The sequence below is a fragment of the Haplochromis burtoni genome, unplaced genomic scaffold (genome assembly GCF_018398535.1).
Source record: "Haplochromis burtoni strain Fernald_Lab_line unplaced genomic scaffold, NCSU_Asbu1 Contig_346, whole genome shotgun sequence".
In the NCBI taxonomy this organism is placed as follows: Eukaryota; Metazoa; Chordata; class Actinopteri; order Cichliformes; family Cichlidae; genus Haplochromis; species Haplochromis burtoni.
Window position 1 is genome coordinate 346,525 of NW_024582707.1, and position 18,595 is coordinate 365,119.

Consider the following 18,595-nt stretch of genomic DNA (forward strand, 5'->3'; position numbering starts at 1 on the left):
GCTTTACTAGTCCCTAAGGACCCCAAAGCGCTTTACACAGCCAATAATCCACCCATTCACGCACACATTTACACACTGGGGATATGCAAGCTACATTGTAGCCACAGCCACCCTGGGGCGCACTGACAGAGGCGATGATATCCCATACTATATGTATTCTCCATCAAGGAGCAGAAGTTTTACACATAGCTGCTTTTTATGTTAATTAAATGGCCCAACTTTACCCAATCACAATTACCCCCAAGTCACTGCTAATCCCTTGGATCCAGCTGAGTGACACACCAGGGGATGAAATGTTGACTTTAATTTCTCATTGGAAATCTTGTCAGGAGTGTGAAAACCACACATCATAATGTTTCCCTCTGCCAACAACAGACCAGTGGTCCCAGTATGAGGCATCGAGGTAACTTAAGGCCTTTTGTTTAGCTCTCAAGGTCATCATTAGCCAGGGCAGCTTTGAAGCATCTGTGCAGCAGCTGCCCACAGGGGAAGTGAGAGGAGCCCATAGCAAAAAGTTCGTTAGCTGGAGAAACAGCAACAGCCAAGAACACCTAAAAAAGTGTGTCTGTTTGTTTAAATTCAGCCTCCAAATGAGAAATGTCTTGAATACAACAGTAGACTTTCAAAACTCTACCCAGAGGGATGTTCTTTCTAATTATGCCTATTTTTGTTAAGTACAATACATCACTGTAACTCATCTGTAGGACTAGAATAAAGAATGTGTAAATTGGCTAAACAAATATGCAGCCCATAACTTTCAGACTTGTAGTCTCAATCAGTGTTGACTAAAGTGGCTTAAGGCAATTTATCAGATTATGTGCAGCTCCCTCTTAAGTACAGATTTCATTCTCACCCCACCAAATGATTTCACAAATTAGCACAACCTCTGCTTCAGACAGAAATAAATCATTAATCAAGTCATCAGGTGCTGCTTGAATATAATGAAAGTCTGCCATTAATGTTGTGTAATTATAAACCCGAATAAAACACAGTGTATTTTATAAAAATCCTAGTACTTTGCATTGTTAAAGTTTTGACCCTTTGTACTTGAGTCAAAAATGAACCCATTTCCTCCTAACTTTCTTTTAAAATACATTTTTGGCCTTTTTAGCCGTTGTAATGATGTGACAGGCTGAAGGTGGACAAGAAAGGTTGGGGAGAGCAGGGGGAAGGGATGTAGCAATTGGCCCGGTACAAAATCAAACCTTGGTCTCTGGAATAACCTTGTGGCATATGAGTTGCCTGCTCAACCCAGTGAGCTATACTGGCACCCCCTCAAAACTTTCTTGACACAATATTGGAGAAGAAAAAATAAAAATGCCTCACAGAAATAATCTATATTAAAAAAAAAGGAAAAACACCCAGAGGGGGTCTTACTCTTTTCTTTGTTGCGATTCCTTCTGTGTTGCTGCAGGAGACCGCCGCAGGCCTTCAGCACTGTCTTTAGAGCTCGCAAACCCCAGTCATAGTGTTGCTGAGGAGTCAACAACTCTCTGGAGAAAGAAATAAAGGCACATTTTTACACATCACACACTCGCAGTTGGCGGTAGCATTGTCTGTAACAGTCAGTGGTGGGAAGCAGAAAGGGTAATTTATCCACAAAAATCAAGCAACTGCATACTATTAATGCTAAAACAGAAAGTCAGTCTAATAATAACACGTGAAACACAAAAATCACACACAACACAGATATCAAACTACACAGGTGAAGCACATTGCATGTCAATTTGACCCTAATCCAAACCAAAAATGACTTAATTCTACCTTGCCAGGTTGAAGATTGCTACCAGTTTACATCCCAGTATTTCTCCATTTTTGAAGCCCTCGGAGTAGAGGATGACTTCAGCAATGAGCTCATTGTCTGGCCTGCTCATGGCCACAGGCCTGAACAATTGCTTTAGGTTGTCTGGAAGTTTCTGTCTGCCTCCATAGCCTTTTCCTGCTGGATTTAATGTGATAAAGACTCCAGAATTAGGGTCCAATTCCACCTAGAGGATGAAGAAAGGAAGAACATGTTCTTCTCAATATTACCGGTATGATTTTTTAAAACTAGCATTAGTAAAGTTTAAGCAGTTCCTTCTGGAATTATGACAAATCCAGTTTTTACGCCATATATGAAAACATAAATAATTTACTGTGGGACTGATTTGACTGAAAGACAGTTAAAAAAAATAGAAAAAAATAATTGTATATCATGAGAAAGTGTCATAAATTACTGAGGTGGGCTTGAGAAATCAGAATGACCTGGTGTTCAGCATTATTGTTTTTGTCTGCATTTGTTTATTTTCTGACCTCCTTCCCTAGCAGATCGCATGTGTTCTTATGGTGTTTGAGAGAGTCTTGAATGGCCTGAATCTGCATGGAAACTGCAGACAGTACTGCTTCCTCTAAACGGTTAAACTCGTCAAAGCAGCCCCATGCTCCACACTTCACCAACCCCACAAAGATCCGTCCCATTGACTTCACATCGATACCCTGGAAAACAGACCAAAAAAAACCAGTCGTTGTCATTTGTACTCAATTTGCAATCCTACTTTGTTTGCGCATGTGTGTGGACTAATCAAAAGGTTAGTGTATGTGTGTGTCTACTACTGCACATATGTGATTCATGGATATATTGTATCCACGTCTTTAGTTGTAGCTTTCGCTTTGTATATATTTTTTGCTTTTCACAGAAGCATCTATACACCTCGTCACAGTTGAACACCAGCACTTGACGTCCAAACAGCCCTCCTAAGGCTTTGACGGACTCAGTCTTGCCTGTGCCGGCTGGCCCATAAGGGTTCCCCCCGAGCCCCATCTTCATTGCCTGGGTCAGAGTCAGGTAGCATTTATCAGTCAGTGGAGTGTGCACCAGCTTAGCCACATTCCCCTGGGAGGCAGTAAGAGATAAGATTAAAGATTAAAATTAGGAATAAAGACAGCAAAGGAAAGTGATGGTGGCCAGACAGCATCAGAGATATGGGTGAAGGGACACGATGGAGACTGAAACAAACTCGTCAAAAAAATAAAGGAAATGAATGGAAAAGGAAAGACGTGACAAATGAATGATGGACGGGCAAAGAAAAAAAAAAGTAAACGGGAGTCTGGATGTGGTTGTAAAAAACTGCAGAGTGGAAATGCAAGAAGGCACTGTATTACACGTGCTCCTTATCCCTGCATAAACAGTGCCCCCCAAAGGTAAAAAAAAAATAGGTTCAAATACATTGATTAACACCTACACAACAGCTCCCATAAGCGGGATACTGCAGCCTGCCACACTGCAAAAACTGTTTAACGATAGCTTGTGATAAAGCTGATCCAGCCCCCAAACTCCTGCCTATAGTGTAATTATTACTGATATAAACTGGGATTAAGAAAATGCATGTTCTCCTAATACTACCTTACCTGAGTCATACTGAAAGTAGCTACAGAATGAACAAAATGTTATAGGGCTTCACCTGAATATTAAACCCTCGGCTAGATTTAGATATTTGGTTTCCTTTTTTTGGTTGTTACACATGAATATAATAATTTTTGTTATGGTTATAAAATTAGACATGATGTCAGTCATTTATCATCTGTAAAAATAGACTAATACAGATGGCACAACTTGCTGTTGAAAATGTCTGCTGCTTTCCTCCCTTGCAAGTCAATGTGCTGTAAAATGAATGCTAAGAAAGCAGATTTAATTTCCTGTGGTTTAATATTCTTAATTAGAAAAACAAAATGTCAAGTAAAGATTAACTGGAGTGCAGGAAACATCACTGAATGTTTTGGTTTGTTCCATTTGCGTAATTGAAAAGAGGAACGCATATACAACACGTTTGCACTATATCACACCTGGTATTCATAGGTATAGCTGAATTGTGCATCCACCATATGTATGTGGCAGCATTGGTCCGGCCCCATATAGAACCGAAGCTGCTTCTTCCAGGCCCAGGCGTCAGTAGTGGTAACTCCTGCCTGGTTAAGTTGCTTCACCACACTGATGTTGTGGATAATATCCAGGATCAAGGCCTTCAGCTTCAATTGCAGGACACTAGACTCTGTACAAGGAGACATGCATAAATTTTAGGGTGTCAGAACCTGTAAAAGTACACAAATAACACATTTCTGACATAAAAGAGCATTGTATCTGTAAATGCAGGGTGCTGGATTTAACCAGGCCAGGAAATAGTTAATATTTGTTACAATAGTGTATTGAATTTGAATAAACTACAGTGTAGAACTGAGAAATTCTGAAATGAACAATATGATTTTTTTCAGTATGACTCAGGCAACACATTTAAACATTAAAAACAGTGCTGCATTACCTCTTTAGTTCATCACTGTTCAAGTTTTATGGAACTGATTAGACCAGCAGCTGTAACCCTGAATTTTACATTCTTGCTTGATATGGGATTTCTCTCTCTTTCTTTTGGTAAAGCGGTGATCATTCCAAACAGGTGTCGGTTCTTGACTTCAGGGGATTGTAATTTGTATTAAAAAATAGCATTTGAGTTTATATAACAGAAATAAGCAAGGCCTTCTCCCCAAAAAGACATTGCTGGAAAGCAGCAAATGTTCTTTTAAAGGCCAAAGAAACCACATACATGTCATTCAGTATTAAAAGGGCCTCTCAGTATGGGCAAGTTGCCTGTGCCCTGTGCACTAATGCGCATTGATACCATCGAGGATGCTGGCTTTTGTACTGTGTGCTTACAACAAGTGAGTGATGGCCCTTCTGTTTAGCCTGGAGGATTTCTAAGAGTTTTAAAATTTGACCTGTCAGACCACAGGAATATTTTCTGCTTTCCCTCAGTCCGAACAAAGGCCCAGAGAGAGCACTGGTGCTTCTGGGTCTGTTTATATGTGTATTTTTTTTTGCCTAGCAACCCCCCAAAATCAATTATGGCTACACTCCTTTTTACCACTTCAAGCCACCTTTTAGTCATCTTTTATAGTCTTGTTGACATGTATGCATCAATAGTGTCAGCCTAGCTAGAGATGCATACAAATTACTTCAGCAAATGTATGCCAAATGTATCCTGCCAAATGTATCCTGTCTTGCCTCACCAACAAATGGCTCCTCACTTCCTGTGGAGTTTATGAGGCGATAGTGGCTCAAGAGTTGGGAGTTCTCCTTGTAATCGGAAGGTTTCAGGTTCGAGCCCCGGCTTGGACAGTCTCAGTTGTTGTGTCCTTGGGCAAGACACTTCACCCGTTGCCTACTGGTGGTGGTCAGAGGGCCCGGTGGCGCCAGTGTCCGGCAGCCTCGCCTCTGTCAGTGCGCCCCAGGGTGGCTGTGGCTACAACGTAGCTTGCCATCACCAGTGTGTGAATGTGTGTGTGAATGGGTGGATGACTGGTTGTGTAAAGCACTTTGGGGTCCTTAGGGACTAGAAAAGCGCTATACAAATACAGGCCATTTATGGACATTTTAGGCAGACTGGGTAATTAGATTGTCTTTCTTGCCATTACTTTTGCTGCTTTAATCAGTCCCAGCACTTTATAGCCACTTGAGACAAACTGGTGTTAAAAGAAAGCACATCACATAGGGATTTTACCCTTTTTAACCCCTTTTCACAACGGTGTCCTGCATCCATCATTTCCTCTCAAAATGAATCATAAACGAGCAAAAGTAAGACATTATTAGTTAAGTTAAAACTAATAAGCGACATGACCACTCAAAATAGTCCAAAATGAGCCTTTGCAGCCTTTACACTGGTTTAGTCATAATAACCTTTTCAGCTATCAAAAGCCCCCAATTTGATACAGCTTGTCATTTTCAGTAAAAAACAAAATGAAAACTTCCCCCGGCACCATCCTGACACAAGAAGTGAATTACTCCAAAGCCGCCTTTTTTTTCTTTAACAGCTAAAAGAAACAGCACTTGCAATATTACAGTACATCACCACCTAGGCGTGTCAGTCCTATCTAATGAAATCTCTAAGAAACATTGCCTTAAATTTTGGTTTTTTACACAGAAGCCAGTAATTTAATAATGTATTATCATGGAAATAACTGCTACAGGCATAAATGGAAAAGGTGTGCATGTAAGAATATAATATCTCCATATAATATAATCCAGTGCTGTACTAAAATAAAAGGTATTCTACAACTGTGTGAAAAAGTCTAAAAGCAAATTTAGCCCACACGCTGAAGTTAAGCATGAAGAAAATGACAGAAGAGATTTGGAATTTGACCATTTCCCAGAACGCCAATGTCCTGTGAAATGTCGGTACTGTTGGCGCTTTCATCTTGTGAATGAGTAACTTGTTTAAATCTAAAAGTAAAGCAGATTTGAGTTCTGAGGCAAAAGTCGGCTGTTATGCTTTATGCAGCCATATATTCATCCCCGGGTCATTAAATTCGCCTGTCAGATATGTTGCCTACAGATTTAAAGCGTGCCCCTTTGCAGCTTCCTAGGAGACTATGAGTGATACACTCATTTGGAATTAATTTCCCACTCATCTCATAATCCCAACAGATTCAACCAAGCCTGAGATTTGGATCAGTATCTGATGTAGATTAAGTACACATATTAAGTAGCAATTGTTTATCTGGACTCTCACAGAAAGGTCAAAAACTAAAATAAGGGTTGTGAAATTTGCTGTAGAAATAACCACAAAGAGAGAAAGAAAAATCACACATCAATTGTGGGGCAAAGACGTGAATATTTTAAGACCTCTTGGGGAAAAAACATTGTGTAGTTCCTGTTTATCACAACTTCTTCTGTCTTTCTGTGCATTACCCTTATGTCAGAGATCGTAACCAGTCAATATTGGCAATTCTAATTGCCAATATGGCCACTAGGGGTCATAGGACTCCACTCAAGTAGCCCTGCTATTATATATCAGTTATATTGTATCACTTTATATATAATGTTAAAGCTAGCGTCTACGTTTAGCTGAATACTTGGATTAGAGGAAGAAAAACTGTAGAAACACTGGTGAACACAGTGACATGGTGATTACTGTTGCCTCAAAGCCTAACAGTAAGATGGTCCTGGATCTGGCCAGGGCCTTTCTGTGTGGAGTTTGCTTGTTCTCCTCGTGTCTGTGTGGGTTCTGTCCAGATACTACGGCTTCCTCAAGCACTACAAAGACAGGCATGTTAGTAGGGTTAGGTTAGTTGGTGATTGGCTTTAATATGCTTCAGATGTGAATGACAGTGTGAATGGTTGTCGGTCTCTCTGTGTTAGCCCTGTGACAGACTGGCAACCTGTCCAGCATGTACCCAACCTCTCGCCCTGTGTCAGCTGGGATAGGAGATGAAGTCAGAGATGCAAGGCTGAGACTGTTTTGGACATGAGCAAAAGAGAGGTAGTGGATATGTTGGGCAAAGGACGTTGAAGACAGCTACCAGGCAAAAAAGAAAAGAGGAAGTCCACATAAAAGGTTCAGGCATGAAGTAAAGGAGGGCCTGCAGAGGGTTTGTGTGACAGAAGAAGATGCTAGGGATAGAGTGAGAGTAAGATGACTTGTTATGGCCATCCCTAAAGGGAGGAGTGGAAATAAGAAGAAGAAGAAAGAAACTGGCTGGTTGTAATAATCACAGATTTGATGTTTATTCATTAATGTTGGTTATAAATTGCTTTTAACTGTAAGTTTTTTAATCCTTGTATGCACACACTAAGCTAAACGTATATGTTAAATAAAATCCATATCATGTGTGCAGAATTTCATGTAGTTCAGGGAAACGTTACACCTGTCTGAATGGGCACACATACTTTATCTTCCCTGATGCTTAAACACAAATGTGTTCCCTACCTGTGTTATCAGAGCTGGTGTCCACTGTGGTATAGACTTCTAATTTGCTATTAAGCTCCAACTCCAACTGATGCAAATTTTGTTCTTTTATAGCTCTTTCCACATCTTCAGTAAATTGGATTTGCTCAGCCAGACACAGGATCTACACGAAAAAATGCAACATTGTTTAATGCTGGGGAGAAAAAAACGTATTTTCTTTTACATCACAAGCTTTAAAGAATATTTTTAAAAAACAGTTGTATAAATGAGTGTGTGCACCTGTGATGGATAACGAGAGGGGTCCACTTCCCCTTTCTTTGCTGCCGACACACATTCATACAGCAAGTGCTTTAGGGTCTCCTTCATTTCCACAGACAGCTCACTTAACCACACCTAGAAACGAAGGAAAACTGTTTATGCAGAACCACAAAGGAGAAAAAGCATATAAAACGTTTAAAATGAATACACATTTGTGTTGCTTTGAATACATTTTTAAAAAGGATAAACATACTACAAGTACCTCCTTAGACCTCCAACAATGATAATACTATTTATCCATTTATATACATTCATAGCTTTACCTCCACAAGGCTGGAAATGTGTACAATATTTCTGAGTGGCACAATTTCTCCCTCCAAAGAACACATGGCGACAATGTGCTGGCATTGCTCATCAAACACAACACTGTGGATGCCTGCAAAGGGAATATATATGCAGACTACCTTCACTATCCAATACAACCGCTATGATTCAAACAATATGAACAAATATAACAAAAGGGGGAAAACAGGCAGAAGACAGAGCGACAGCAGATAAATGCAAACGATCATCAGCAACAACAGAATGTAAGAACACGCATGTCTCTGACCTGCAAAGAGTTTTTTTAGGTGTGACTGGATGACACTAGGGTTGGTTGCCTGCCCAAGAATTTCTAACAGATCATCATCCCCAATGAAATAGAACCGTGGGAAGGCAGACCGTTTCTCCTGTGATGCAGACACAAAACCACATTTAGGTAGTGGTGATATTTGAAACCCATGTGAAAGAAAGCAAATGTCTTCTCACACGTGCGTATTCACCTCCAGGAACTCATTGAGTGACTTTTGGCAGCGCTGTAGTTGGTCCAGTATGGTGACGAGGGAGTTTCTGATGCCAGCCCTCGAACTCAGAGAAACAACTCTGTTGTCTCTCTGGATGTCTGACATTATAGACCTAAGACACGGAGCGAGAAGATGTTCAGTTATGCCAGTTTCTATTTGTCAGCAAAAGAGAAGCCACATGTAGTTTATGGTATATTATCACATGCAGTATACAGTATAGTGGTTTTCTAATCTTACTGAACACTCAAAGTGCTTCAGACTACAAGTCACATTTAACCACACAGTCAAATAGTGTTTTATTCTATACATTGCAAACATGGAAGTCTTTCAACTGTCAGAGGAAGCTAGACTACCCAAAGAAAACGCATGCACTCGTAGTGAGTGCGCACATTCAAACACCAGAAGGAAAGGTCCAAATCAGGAACGTTCTTGCTGTGAAGTATCAGTGTTAGCCACCATTGTGCCTAAATGGGCAAACGCTTCATTTATGTTATTACACAGAGCTGCACACACTGTACCTGAAGTCTTCATCAACTCGTTTGAAGCGAGCTTCCTCTCGGGGTAATGCTCCTCGTCCAAAAATGGGCTCCAAATAAACCCAGCGCCTCTGGATGGCATTCAGACTGAGCAGATACTCATCCAAGTCGGACAGACGAACTTCCCACAGACTGACCTGGACATACGTGGAGTAAATACTCAAACCTTTGTCACAGTTTCTTCATCAGGGATTAAATGTTAATATATAAATGAACCAAATTTGTTTTTTAAAAACTGCATGTACCAATACAAGCTGAGAAAGGTATGTGAAAAGTACTTTTTCCATACATAAAAAAAATTAAGCACTTAAAGTTTATTCATAGATTTAAAGACCTTGACCTGACCTTGTCCTGGAAGCTGCGGTAATAAGGGGAATCTTTTAGCGACTGCAGCAGACAGCGATTATCTCCCACCTAGATAGACAGAGAAATGGTGAAAACGTAATACCTAATACATAGGTATTATGTATGTATGTAAATAAAAAACACGCACAAGGGTTAGGGTTAAATTTAAAAACTGTACTTTTGAGTTAAAATATATATATTTATAATTTTAATAAATGACAAATTAAAAATGCATGCACATTTTTTGTATCGAAAAAATATCGAACCGTGACACCAAAGTATCGAACCGAACCGAACCGTGAATTTTGTGTATCGTTGCACCCCTACTAATTATATAATGTTTTTTTTAAAAAAAACAATAACACTGTTTCACAATCAGACACAATGGGTTCTATCTTGGTAAGCCTCTACAAACCTTATGTATGGGTCATTCTAAAGCAGGGGTCTCAAACTTTCGGCCCGGGGGCCACTTGTGGCCCACGTCACTCCTACTTGACGTGAAGAAATGTAATGCAATTACATATTGAACTTTTTTTGTTAGGCATGATTTGTTTGTTGCTGAATGCAATGTTGAAATAAGTTCTTTAAAAAGCAAAAAATGATTTAATATGAAAACAATATGAGCAGAGAGTACAAACATGTTGAGGGATTGGCTGTGTTGGTTCAGTGAGAGAGTTATTTGTAAAGAAAACAATTTTCACTAGAAGTCAAAAACTAATGTGTACACTTACGTCTGCATTTTTATTTTGTTAAATACAAACAAAATTAGAGTAGAAGTGCTGCCACGCGTTTGATCAGAAAGACAGTAACAATTTGTTTATTTGATAGTTCAAAGTAGTAGCAGTTGAAAGGGCTCAGTTAAGAGTGAGGAAAAAAAATTACGTTCACATTTGCAGATTTGTCTTGTTATACAATATTTGACATTTAAAGAAAACTAGCAAAACACTATATTTCTGGAAATATTTGTGGGTGTTTTTGTGTTTGTTTGTTTGTTTTTGTATTACTTGAACGCTAAAGTGGACCTCCAATGAGATGACACTGCCAGCAGTGGCCCACAGCCCATTTTGGTTTGAGACCCCTGTTCTAAAGAGTTCATTGGATTCAAGTGTGGCACTGATGCAACAAGTCAGCTTGTGAAATTTCTACCCTTGTAAATATTTCACAATAAGTGGCATTACTACAAAGTGGAAGTTTCCAGAAACCACTGAAACTCAGCCACAAAGTGTCAGAGTGCCATGTGCTGAGGTGCATAGTTCGTAAAAGTTGCCCTCACTCTGTTGACTCAGTAAGTCGACCAGACCGCCTCTGGCATTAAGATCAGCACAAAAACTGAGTTTGCTGAGATGAGGTTTCCATAGCTGAGAAACTCCTGTACTGTATGTGTAGGCAGTCTTGTACTTTTGTCCATATGTGGTATATTCAGGGCTCATGTTCAGATACATTTGTGTTCAAGAAGTATCTTAAACCACGTTAGCCTAAATCACTAAAAGCAATACTTTAGTACAAAAAAAGTGTATAATTGCAGCAAATCCCTTTGTGGCTCTTTTTCTTATTCAATTTCCTCTGATAAATTAAACTAGAGGAAAGAAGCAGCAATCTTGTGCCACCCTATCCAAGGATATAATGAAGCTCAATTATATCTAGAGGCCATCGCAGATTCAATAGTCAACAATATAGAACATCTAAAACAATCCAATCTAGACAGGCAAAAGATTAACTACAGCAGGACAAATGTAAAGCAAGATGAGGATGAATGAGCGCAGCAGATAACTGAAGCTGTTTCTCAAAAAGGGATGCAAGTGCCAAGATTTGCTTGTTTGTCCCTCTGGAGTCATTAAACAGAAAAATCTCATTAGCCACTTGAATGTTCAAAATGTCTAAAGTTTCCTATTTGGCCATCATTTCGATCTTAGCAAACAAGTGCTTCTTTAGTGAATTTCAACAAGTGGATACATTTCAGGGGTTTTAATCTCGATTTGTATTCTTTTTACTATAAGTAAGTAGCTAATTTCTAGCTTATTTCTCTGAACTATCTCAAGCACTGTGCTGCCCAGCAATTTCTTATAGGCTAACTGCACCTGATCTAACTACATTAGATCTCTGTGTTTAACCTTCTCCTAGTTTAGTTCACAATAAATGAACTGCAATTTATACAGTACCTTTTTACACTCGCATTTTTAATGTAACACCTGCAAACCTAGATGGAGGCATCAAATGGTACTGATGATTCAGGATCTTGCCTAAAGGCACTTAAATTTAGCGTTGCAGGAACTGAGGATCGAAACATGGACCTTCTGAGTAGCAGACAACCTGCTTTCAATTCTGGGTCACCATATACAACATGATTTTTGAGGGCCATAAAAGAGAACCAGACAACCAGGGAGGGGTGCAAGGTCCATCCAGGAGATGTGACTATTGTTCATAAAATGATTTATGGTCAACTCTAACCACTTAAAAAAAAACTCAATTTACTTTCCTAGTCAAACTTCAGAGATTCAGTGTGGCATTGTGAACCAAATCTGCATTTTATATTTGTACACACCAGCTGACTTGATGTCTTTTTTTTATGTGTGCTCCATATATCTACCTGGTTGACAATATCCTTCCAGTCCTTGATGAGGGTGAGAGTGCGCCCACTGCTGTCTGTGTACTCAGTGAGGGTGAAGGTAGCTGCAGCTCCCCACAAATCCAGCTCCCTCAGAGCTTCTCTGATCGTCACCTCCGCCTGAGCACGACTGTTCAGATCCTATATCAATGTGCACCACATGCACACACAAAAAACACACGCCTCTGCATCAGTCATATTGGGTTTTGCGTCTGGACCGCCCGTTTGCCTCATTACATTTCCAACACATCACTGAAATCTGCCAACATGCCAACTTTTTCCAAAAAACCTGGAAGACTAACATTTCTCAGCTTCGAGTCGTGATGTACTGACTTTTTCACTTCCATTTCTGTGTTTGTGCGTGCACCGTGTGAGAGGTTGCTTTAATACCCTCAGGATTTCAAACAGGTTTGATTTTCTTGCGATTTTCTTGATCGGGAGCTGGTCGTGAGGTGTTAATTGCTTCTCGTTACCCCATGTATACTACATGTTGCACGACACATGATTAAGGCGAAACTCGGGCCAATCCAAATATACAAATGCAGGCCAAAGCAGCTTTATAGATATCAGTTACGATCTTTATCATGCCATTACTGAAAATTACTGAGTTCTGATTCCCTAAAGATTAGGGCGCTAAAAAAGACATTTATATACAATTTCAAAAGTGTGTTTGTACAGACCTTGAGCTCCATTGCTTTCTCTATGATGGTATTTGCCACAGCAAGAAGATCACTAAAGGTAAGTCTCTCTAAAGTCATCCCTCTTGGGAGGCCTAGTAAACGGAACATGTCCAACCAGTGGTCCTGAGACAGGTGGTCCCCACGTACATACTTCAGCACTGGAATCATGTTCTAGATATTGAGACGAAAAAGAAAAGGAAACAAAAAAAAAACAAAACAAGATTTGTAATTAGATCACTTATAAAGTCAGATTAAAGATTTCCCTCACAGCTGTGTAGATTCAAATGAGATGTCACAGCCCCCGAGGGAACATCCCACCTTTGCTGGGATTCCCGCTCGGGGGTGGCATGGTGGTAGGACAGGGCAGCACTTACTGTTCCCTGATTTCAATTCCACCATCAGGCCGGGGGCTTTCTGTGTGGAGTTTGCATGTTCACCCCTTGTTTGCGTGGGTTCTCTCCGGGTACTCCGGCTTTCTCCCACAGTCCAAAGACATGCAGTTAGTGGGGATAGGTTAAATGGAAACTCTAAATTGCCCATAGGTGTGAATGTGAGTGGGAATGGTTGTCTGTGTCTATGTGTTAGTCCTGCAACAGACTGGCGACCTGTCCAGGGTGTACCCTGCCTCAAAAAGGAGAAACGAGGAGAAAGGATGGAACTGTGTACATTTTTAAGTCATGTTTCCACTTAAACAAACTGTATATGAAAATGTAGCAGCTAATTGCCGTGACATTTTCTGAGTAAACTCCAACAAGAACCAGAATAAATTTTCTGGATATCTGACTCAGCCAAAGCATACACACATATTTCAGATAAGAAGAGTTGAATTGAATACGAAAAGAAGACAGCGACATATTATTACTTTAACTGTACTAGTATATACCTTGTATTTGTCGACTTCCCCTTGTAGTTTAACAGACATCACAGTGGGTTGCTCTAGTTTTCTTAGTCTGTCTTGCCAAGTAAACAAAAACTCCTCAAATACATATGTTTTACTCCTGTAAATTAAAAGAAAAAACACACACAATTACATGACTAAACACATAGTACTGATTAAAAACGTAATCAGTACTCTATGTAAAAGTTAAGATATGAGCCCTAAACATGACCCCCCTCTACCTGAATGATATCCAGTCTTCCTGGGCCTTCTCTGAGAACCCTTGGTGCCACTCCTCATACAGACCCCACATTTGGCTGCATTCCTCCATGTCTCTTTTTGTCTCTTCGGCCACAGAGAAAGACGGAGTCTCCAGATTGAAATAGGCACAGTCTTCACTGAGGAGAGCAAAGGAGAGTCAGACTTTTGGCCGTAACTGAACTAAATGCAATCTCTTCACACCAGAGTCATAACTGAAAATGATCTTGTACAAGTTTTTCATGTGGCACACGATAAAGGAAATAAAAATCCCAAATACTTTAAACATTCTAAATCTCTTAGTGAATAAACCTGAATGAAAATAAACGTACAGCAGCTTAGTGCGCACAAGCTCTAGCTCCTCAAACTCTTGCTGTTTGTCCCTGATTGTCTGAAGACATACAAGCAGGGCAGCATGATCACCAGTCTCAAGCATCTCATCTTTAGGTTTTAGCTGGTCCCAGCGTGCCTTAAACCGCTCCAGATCTGCCCTGTAAACATCGATACGACTGGCCGCATAACTTCGCATCACCTCCACCTAAGAGAGTACCATGCATGAAAAAGAAGGAGTCATTCTGAGGAAAATAGGATCTGAAAAACCAATTGGAGCAATAAGCTGATCTCAGTGTGTCTGTATGAGTATATGTCACCTGGTCTTTGACCATTAGCTGGTGGCTCTCCATGACAAGCTCCAGCTTGTCCCACTTGGCCCTGAGTGAAGAGAGAGAGTCCAGCCCAGCTCCAGCCACCGCACGTAGCAAGCGGTTCTTCTCCTCAGCAAATTGGAACTGAGGTAGAATCTGTATAGACATGAAGCACAGTTTGTTTCAAATGACATGGTTAAATTTTAGACGGTTCCTTGTGGACTTATAGGACCAATGCTATAAATCAATCAGAAATATGACGAGACATACTGTAAAATGCATTAAGGAAGACAAAGCTTTTATTTCTTTGACAGGGAGCAAAATGTTTTACTAGGTGTATGAAAGTTAACCTTGAATTCTAAAATTACCCACAAACAAGGAAGGAAGAAATTTACAAAAAACCCTAACGAACTGGGTTTAGGAGTGTTTGTGTCTTACTTCAGGTTTGCGGGCAAGTATCTGGTTATATTTGGCACTAGCCGCACCAATTTCCTCCATACTCTCTGGTCGAGTGGACAAGGCCTCCATTGATTCTGTCACAAAAGTTTCTATTGCTTGTGTGTGGCCTGCAAGCAAGAAGGAAGAGAATATACTTTCAAAAAAGGAAAACAGAAAAGGAAAGGGAAAGTGAGAGCAAAGGGGATATCTTAGAGCTGAAGAAATGGAAAACAAATTTTCAAAACACAGACACAAAATTGAGAAAGAGAAATAAAACACTGTTTTTTCATTGGTGAGATACACTTAATGTCTTTTATATAAAAGCATTTATTGATGCAAAGAGAGAAACAAAGTGGGGGCTTGGCTAGAGTGTTTTCGTTCTGCCACAAACATTACATACTGGAAAAAACAAGGAAAATCAAGGTGTCTGTGTTTACCTTGTATAGATTTCCTAAGTGAGAGGAGCAGCATGTCAAACAGCCTCTGAATCAGGTCATCTATGGCGGCTTTTACAGGCTCACAGTTGACGGTGATACAGTCCACTTTCTCCTGACTGACAAAGAACGGAGGCCAGTGACAGAAATGCAGTTGTTAAGTGTTACATTTGTGGTGTAAGTTCACTTTTAACTGCACAAACTGTACCCAATAAAGAAATATAATAAGTAAAACTATAAATGGATAAAGCAGGTCACTTTTCTTAGTAGAGAACAGAACATAATGCCTCGGGCTTTTCTGGAGCGCATCATTTTCTAAAAGTTATGAATCTGATGTGTGATCTTTGCTGGTATGATTAAACAAACCTTCCCAAGCTGTTACAGAGAAAAACACTTCAGAGGACTCGATTAACAATTAACTTGTAACAAACAAAATCACTTAAGATATCAAAACAATCTGTGAATGACCTAGTTATATAAACTGTATATAACAATACAGTCTATACACTTTTTGCAATGTTTACTGTCCTTATGTGTAAGCATAAATATCATTTTCATTTCACCAGGTTTAATTACATTAGTTAATACGTGATGTGTACCTGGGTAAACGTTCTGACTCTTTCCCCTTGGCTTTCAGGGCTTTGAAATTTCTTTCCCAGTCCTGCACAGAACTCAAATGCTTCTCGATCAACTTCTCTAAATCAGTCTGTCCCAACACCACCCACTCCTGCACTCACGCACACACACACACACACACACACACACGCACACAGGATCACAGTGAGGCGGGGTGCAGTGCATATTTCCTATTTTTAAAGGTGTCTGTGTTAAAGGTGACAGTAACGATATCATCCATCAAGACACAGATGACTAAATAAAAAGAGAAGTAAAGAGAAGATGAGATAAAAGAGAAGTCTGGTGCGGGCGGAGGGCTTCCCCCTGCAATTTATACATGCATGATCGCAGACTAAAGGGAAAAGACAATAAACTGTTCTGTCATGGTAGTATGCAGGGGAACACAGCAGTGAAACAACAGAGCTTCAGTACAAAAAAAAAAAAAAAGAGAACCATGACTGATCCAGGTTTCATTCTTTCAAAGACAGCAATACAGTTATTCCTCAGTGCAGTGCTTCAGTGAGAAACTTGTGACAAGTGTTTCATTATTTTAAATATACGTACATATATAAAATGGTACGCTGCTGAAAGAAACTAAAATCAAGTCAGAGCCATGATGATGATAATACTAAAGATTTAAGTGCTGAGCCAAATAACTGATCGGAAGTTATTAAATCTCGAGTCCGAATTTGATCAGCCTCAAATCCGGTCCAGGTGTCAAAGAGTTACACAACATGCAAATTTTCTTTTTTGTACATAAAACACTATACAGAGGCTCTCTTAAAGGAAAGTTAATAACAAATCACTCTCAGAGTAATTATAAAAGTCAAAACACCTTGAACTTGTGTTGTATAGCTTCCAGGCGACTAAAGAGGTCCTCAGCCTTGCTGAAAATTGTGAGGAACCCAGACGCATTTCTGTCAATCATGATGTTGAAGATGAGCTCCTCCCCCTGGGTGCTGACCCCTCGGAACTGGTTTGGGATCGAGATGAAACGCTTCATTTCTCTAAAATAGCGTGCACGCACCTCCTCAAATGGTGGCGAGAACTGTAAGCGGCCCTGCCTGTTAACAAGAACAGGATTAAAACGATTCCACGGTTTACTCTTAAATCCACATTAATCGATGATACCCTTTTAGAAGAAAGAGGAAGTGATAGAGAGGTAGAGAAAACTGTTGATATGACCAAGGGTGAGAAGTGAGAGGTGTGGGGAAAAGTCAGTAGTTGCTGTTATTGACAAGAGAAGTTGAAAATGCAGATGCAGAGAAAATGCAGAGAAGGGAAAAAAGATGACAAGAGTGAGAGGGCAGAGAGAGAAAGCGAAGCCTGGACAAGTGAGATTTTGGGCACTGACTTGAAAGTGAGATCAATGTGTATTTCTGGCAAGTTCTTGTTCAGTGCTTCCAGCCCAGTCTGATACTGGTGTTCAAGAGCTTTGTACAGCTGATGGTTCCAGTGCTGACGCCATGCCCGCATGTCATCAGACCTGAAACCCTACAGACACAAACGCACACACACACACACACACACACACACTTTTTATTTCCTATACAAAAAATATTTTAACTATTTATCCAGAATGATTTATCCTGAAATAAGAATGTTTTCATGCTGAAAACATGGAGACATATTTACTTCCGTATTTTTATTATTTTTTATTTACTATTATAGCCAAATCAACGCAACTATTTGTAAAAAAATATTTTATGCACAAAATAAAAATCCTATTAGGCAAAACATCTGCGACACATTCCATCCAAGACATCTCCAGTCAATACCTGAGCCTCCAGAGTGGCAAAACCAGCACGAAGCTCCTGAAGACCATCCTTCCATCGCTGCTGATGTCTCAGTAGGTCAACATTCATCAGTGTCACGACCTAAAAAATGTACCCACAGATACGGAGAAGAACAAAGAGAATAGTAAGACTTTTGCTACTTATTCCAATTTGAGTGGGGAAGTGTTGTTGCAAAGAACTGTACTAAAGGCCAAAAATTTAAATACTGTGTCTCTGCTAGCACCTTCTCAATGAAGTCAGTGTGCCATTTTCGTAACTTCCTGTTTTCGGTGGAGAGTTTTTCAGCAGCAGCCTGCAGCTTGCCAATGTAGACTTCTAACTCTTTGGGGTTGTCCCAGGTGATCTGCAGCTTACTTCCTGTTTTCTTTGACTGAGAACGAGGATTCTTACAAAGACAAGCAGACCGATTATCTCCACGTCAAGACACAAAATCGATGGCAGGCAAATTTTCAAGGTGAACGAAAGTTCACGATAGATAGATAGATAGATAGATAGATAGATAGATAGATAGATAGATAGATAGATAGATAGATAGATAGATAGATAGATAGATAG

General features: G+C 40.0%; 1 protein-coding gene across 3 annotated transcripts in view; it reads right to left on the minus strand.

The window, feature by feature from the left end:
* The window catches only part of LOC102291202 (cytoplasmic dynein 2 heavy chain 1), a 136,882-nt gene that overhangs the window by 107,091 nt on the left and 11,196 nt on the right, over positions 1-18,595 (minus strand). For all 3 annotated transcript variants that reach the window (XM_014340241.2, XM_005942797.3, XM_014340242.2), the window contains exons 16-40: positions 18,264-18,425; positions 18,023-18,121; positions 17,599-17,738; positions 17,080-17,308; positions 16,229-16,356; positions 15,633-15,748; positions 15,196-15,323; positions 14,764-14,913; positions 14,446-14,651; positions 14,098-14,253; positions 13,862-13,976; positions 12,979-13,149; positions 12,281-12,439; positions 9,694-9,762; positions 9,331-9,485; positions 8,792-8,924; positions 8,581-8,698; positions 8,294-8,406; positions 7,992-8,105; positions 7,734-7,875; positions 3,823-4,028; positions 2,690-2,872; positions 2,293-2,475; positions 1,765-1,988; positions 1,378-1,493 (exon numbers count right to left, since the gene is read on the minus strand). In XM_014340241.2, coding sequence (XP_014195727.1) covers positions 1,378-1,493; positions 1,765-1,988; positions 2,293-2,475; positions 2,690-2,872; positions 3,823-4,028; positions 7,734-7,875; positions 7,992-8,105; positions 8,294-8,406; positions 8,581-8,698; positions 8,792-8,924; positions 9,331-9,485; positions 9,694-9,762; positions 12,281-12,439; positions 12,979-13,149; positions 13,862-13,976; positions 14,098-14,253; positions 14,446-14,651; positions 14,764-14,913; positions 15,196-15,323; positions 15,633-15,748; positions 16,229-16,356; positions 17,080-17,308; positions 17,599-17,738; positions 18,023-18,121; positions 18,264-18,425 — 3,715 coding nt within the window. The remainder of the gene's footprint in view (positions 1-1,377; positions 1,494-1,764; positions 1,989-2,292; positions 2,476-2,689; positions 2,873-3,822; positions 4,029-7,733; positions 7,876-7,991; positions 8,106-8,293; positions 8,407-8,580; positions 8,699-8,791; positions 8,925-9,330; positions 9,486-9,693; positions 9,763-12,280; positions 12,440-12,978; positions 13,150-13,861; positions 13,977-14,097; positions 14,254-14,445; positions 14,652-14,763; positions 14,914-15,195; positions 15,324-15,632; positions 15,749-16,228; positions 16,357-17,079; positions 17,309-17,598; positions 17,739-18,022; positions 18,122-18,263; positions 18,426-18,595) is intronic.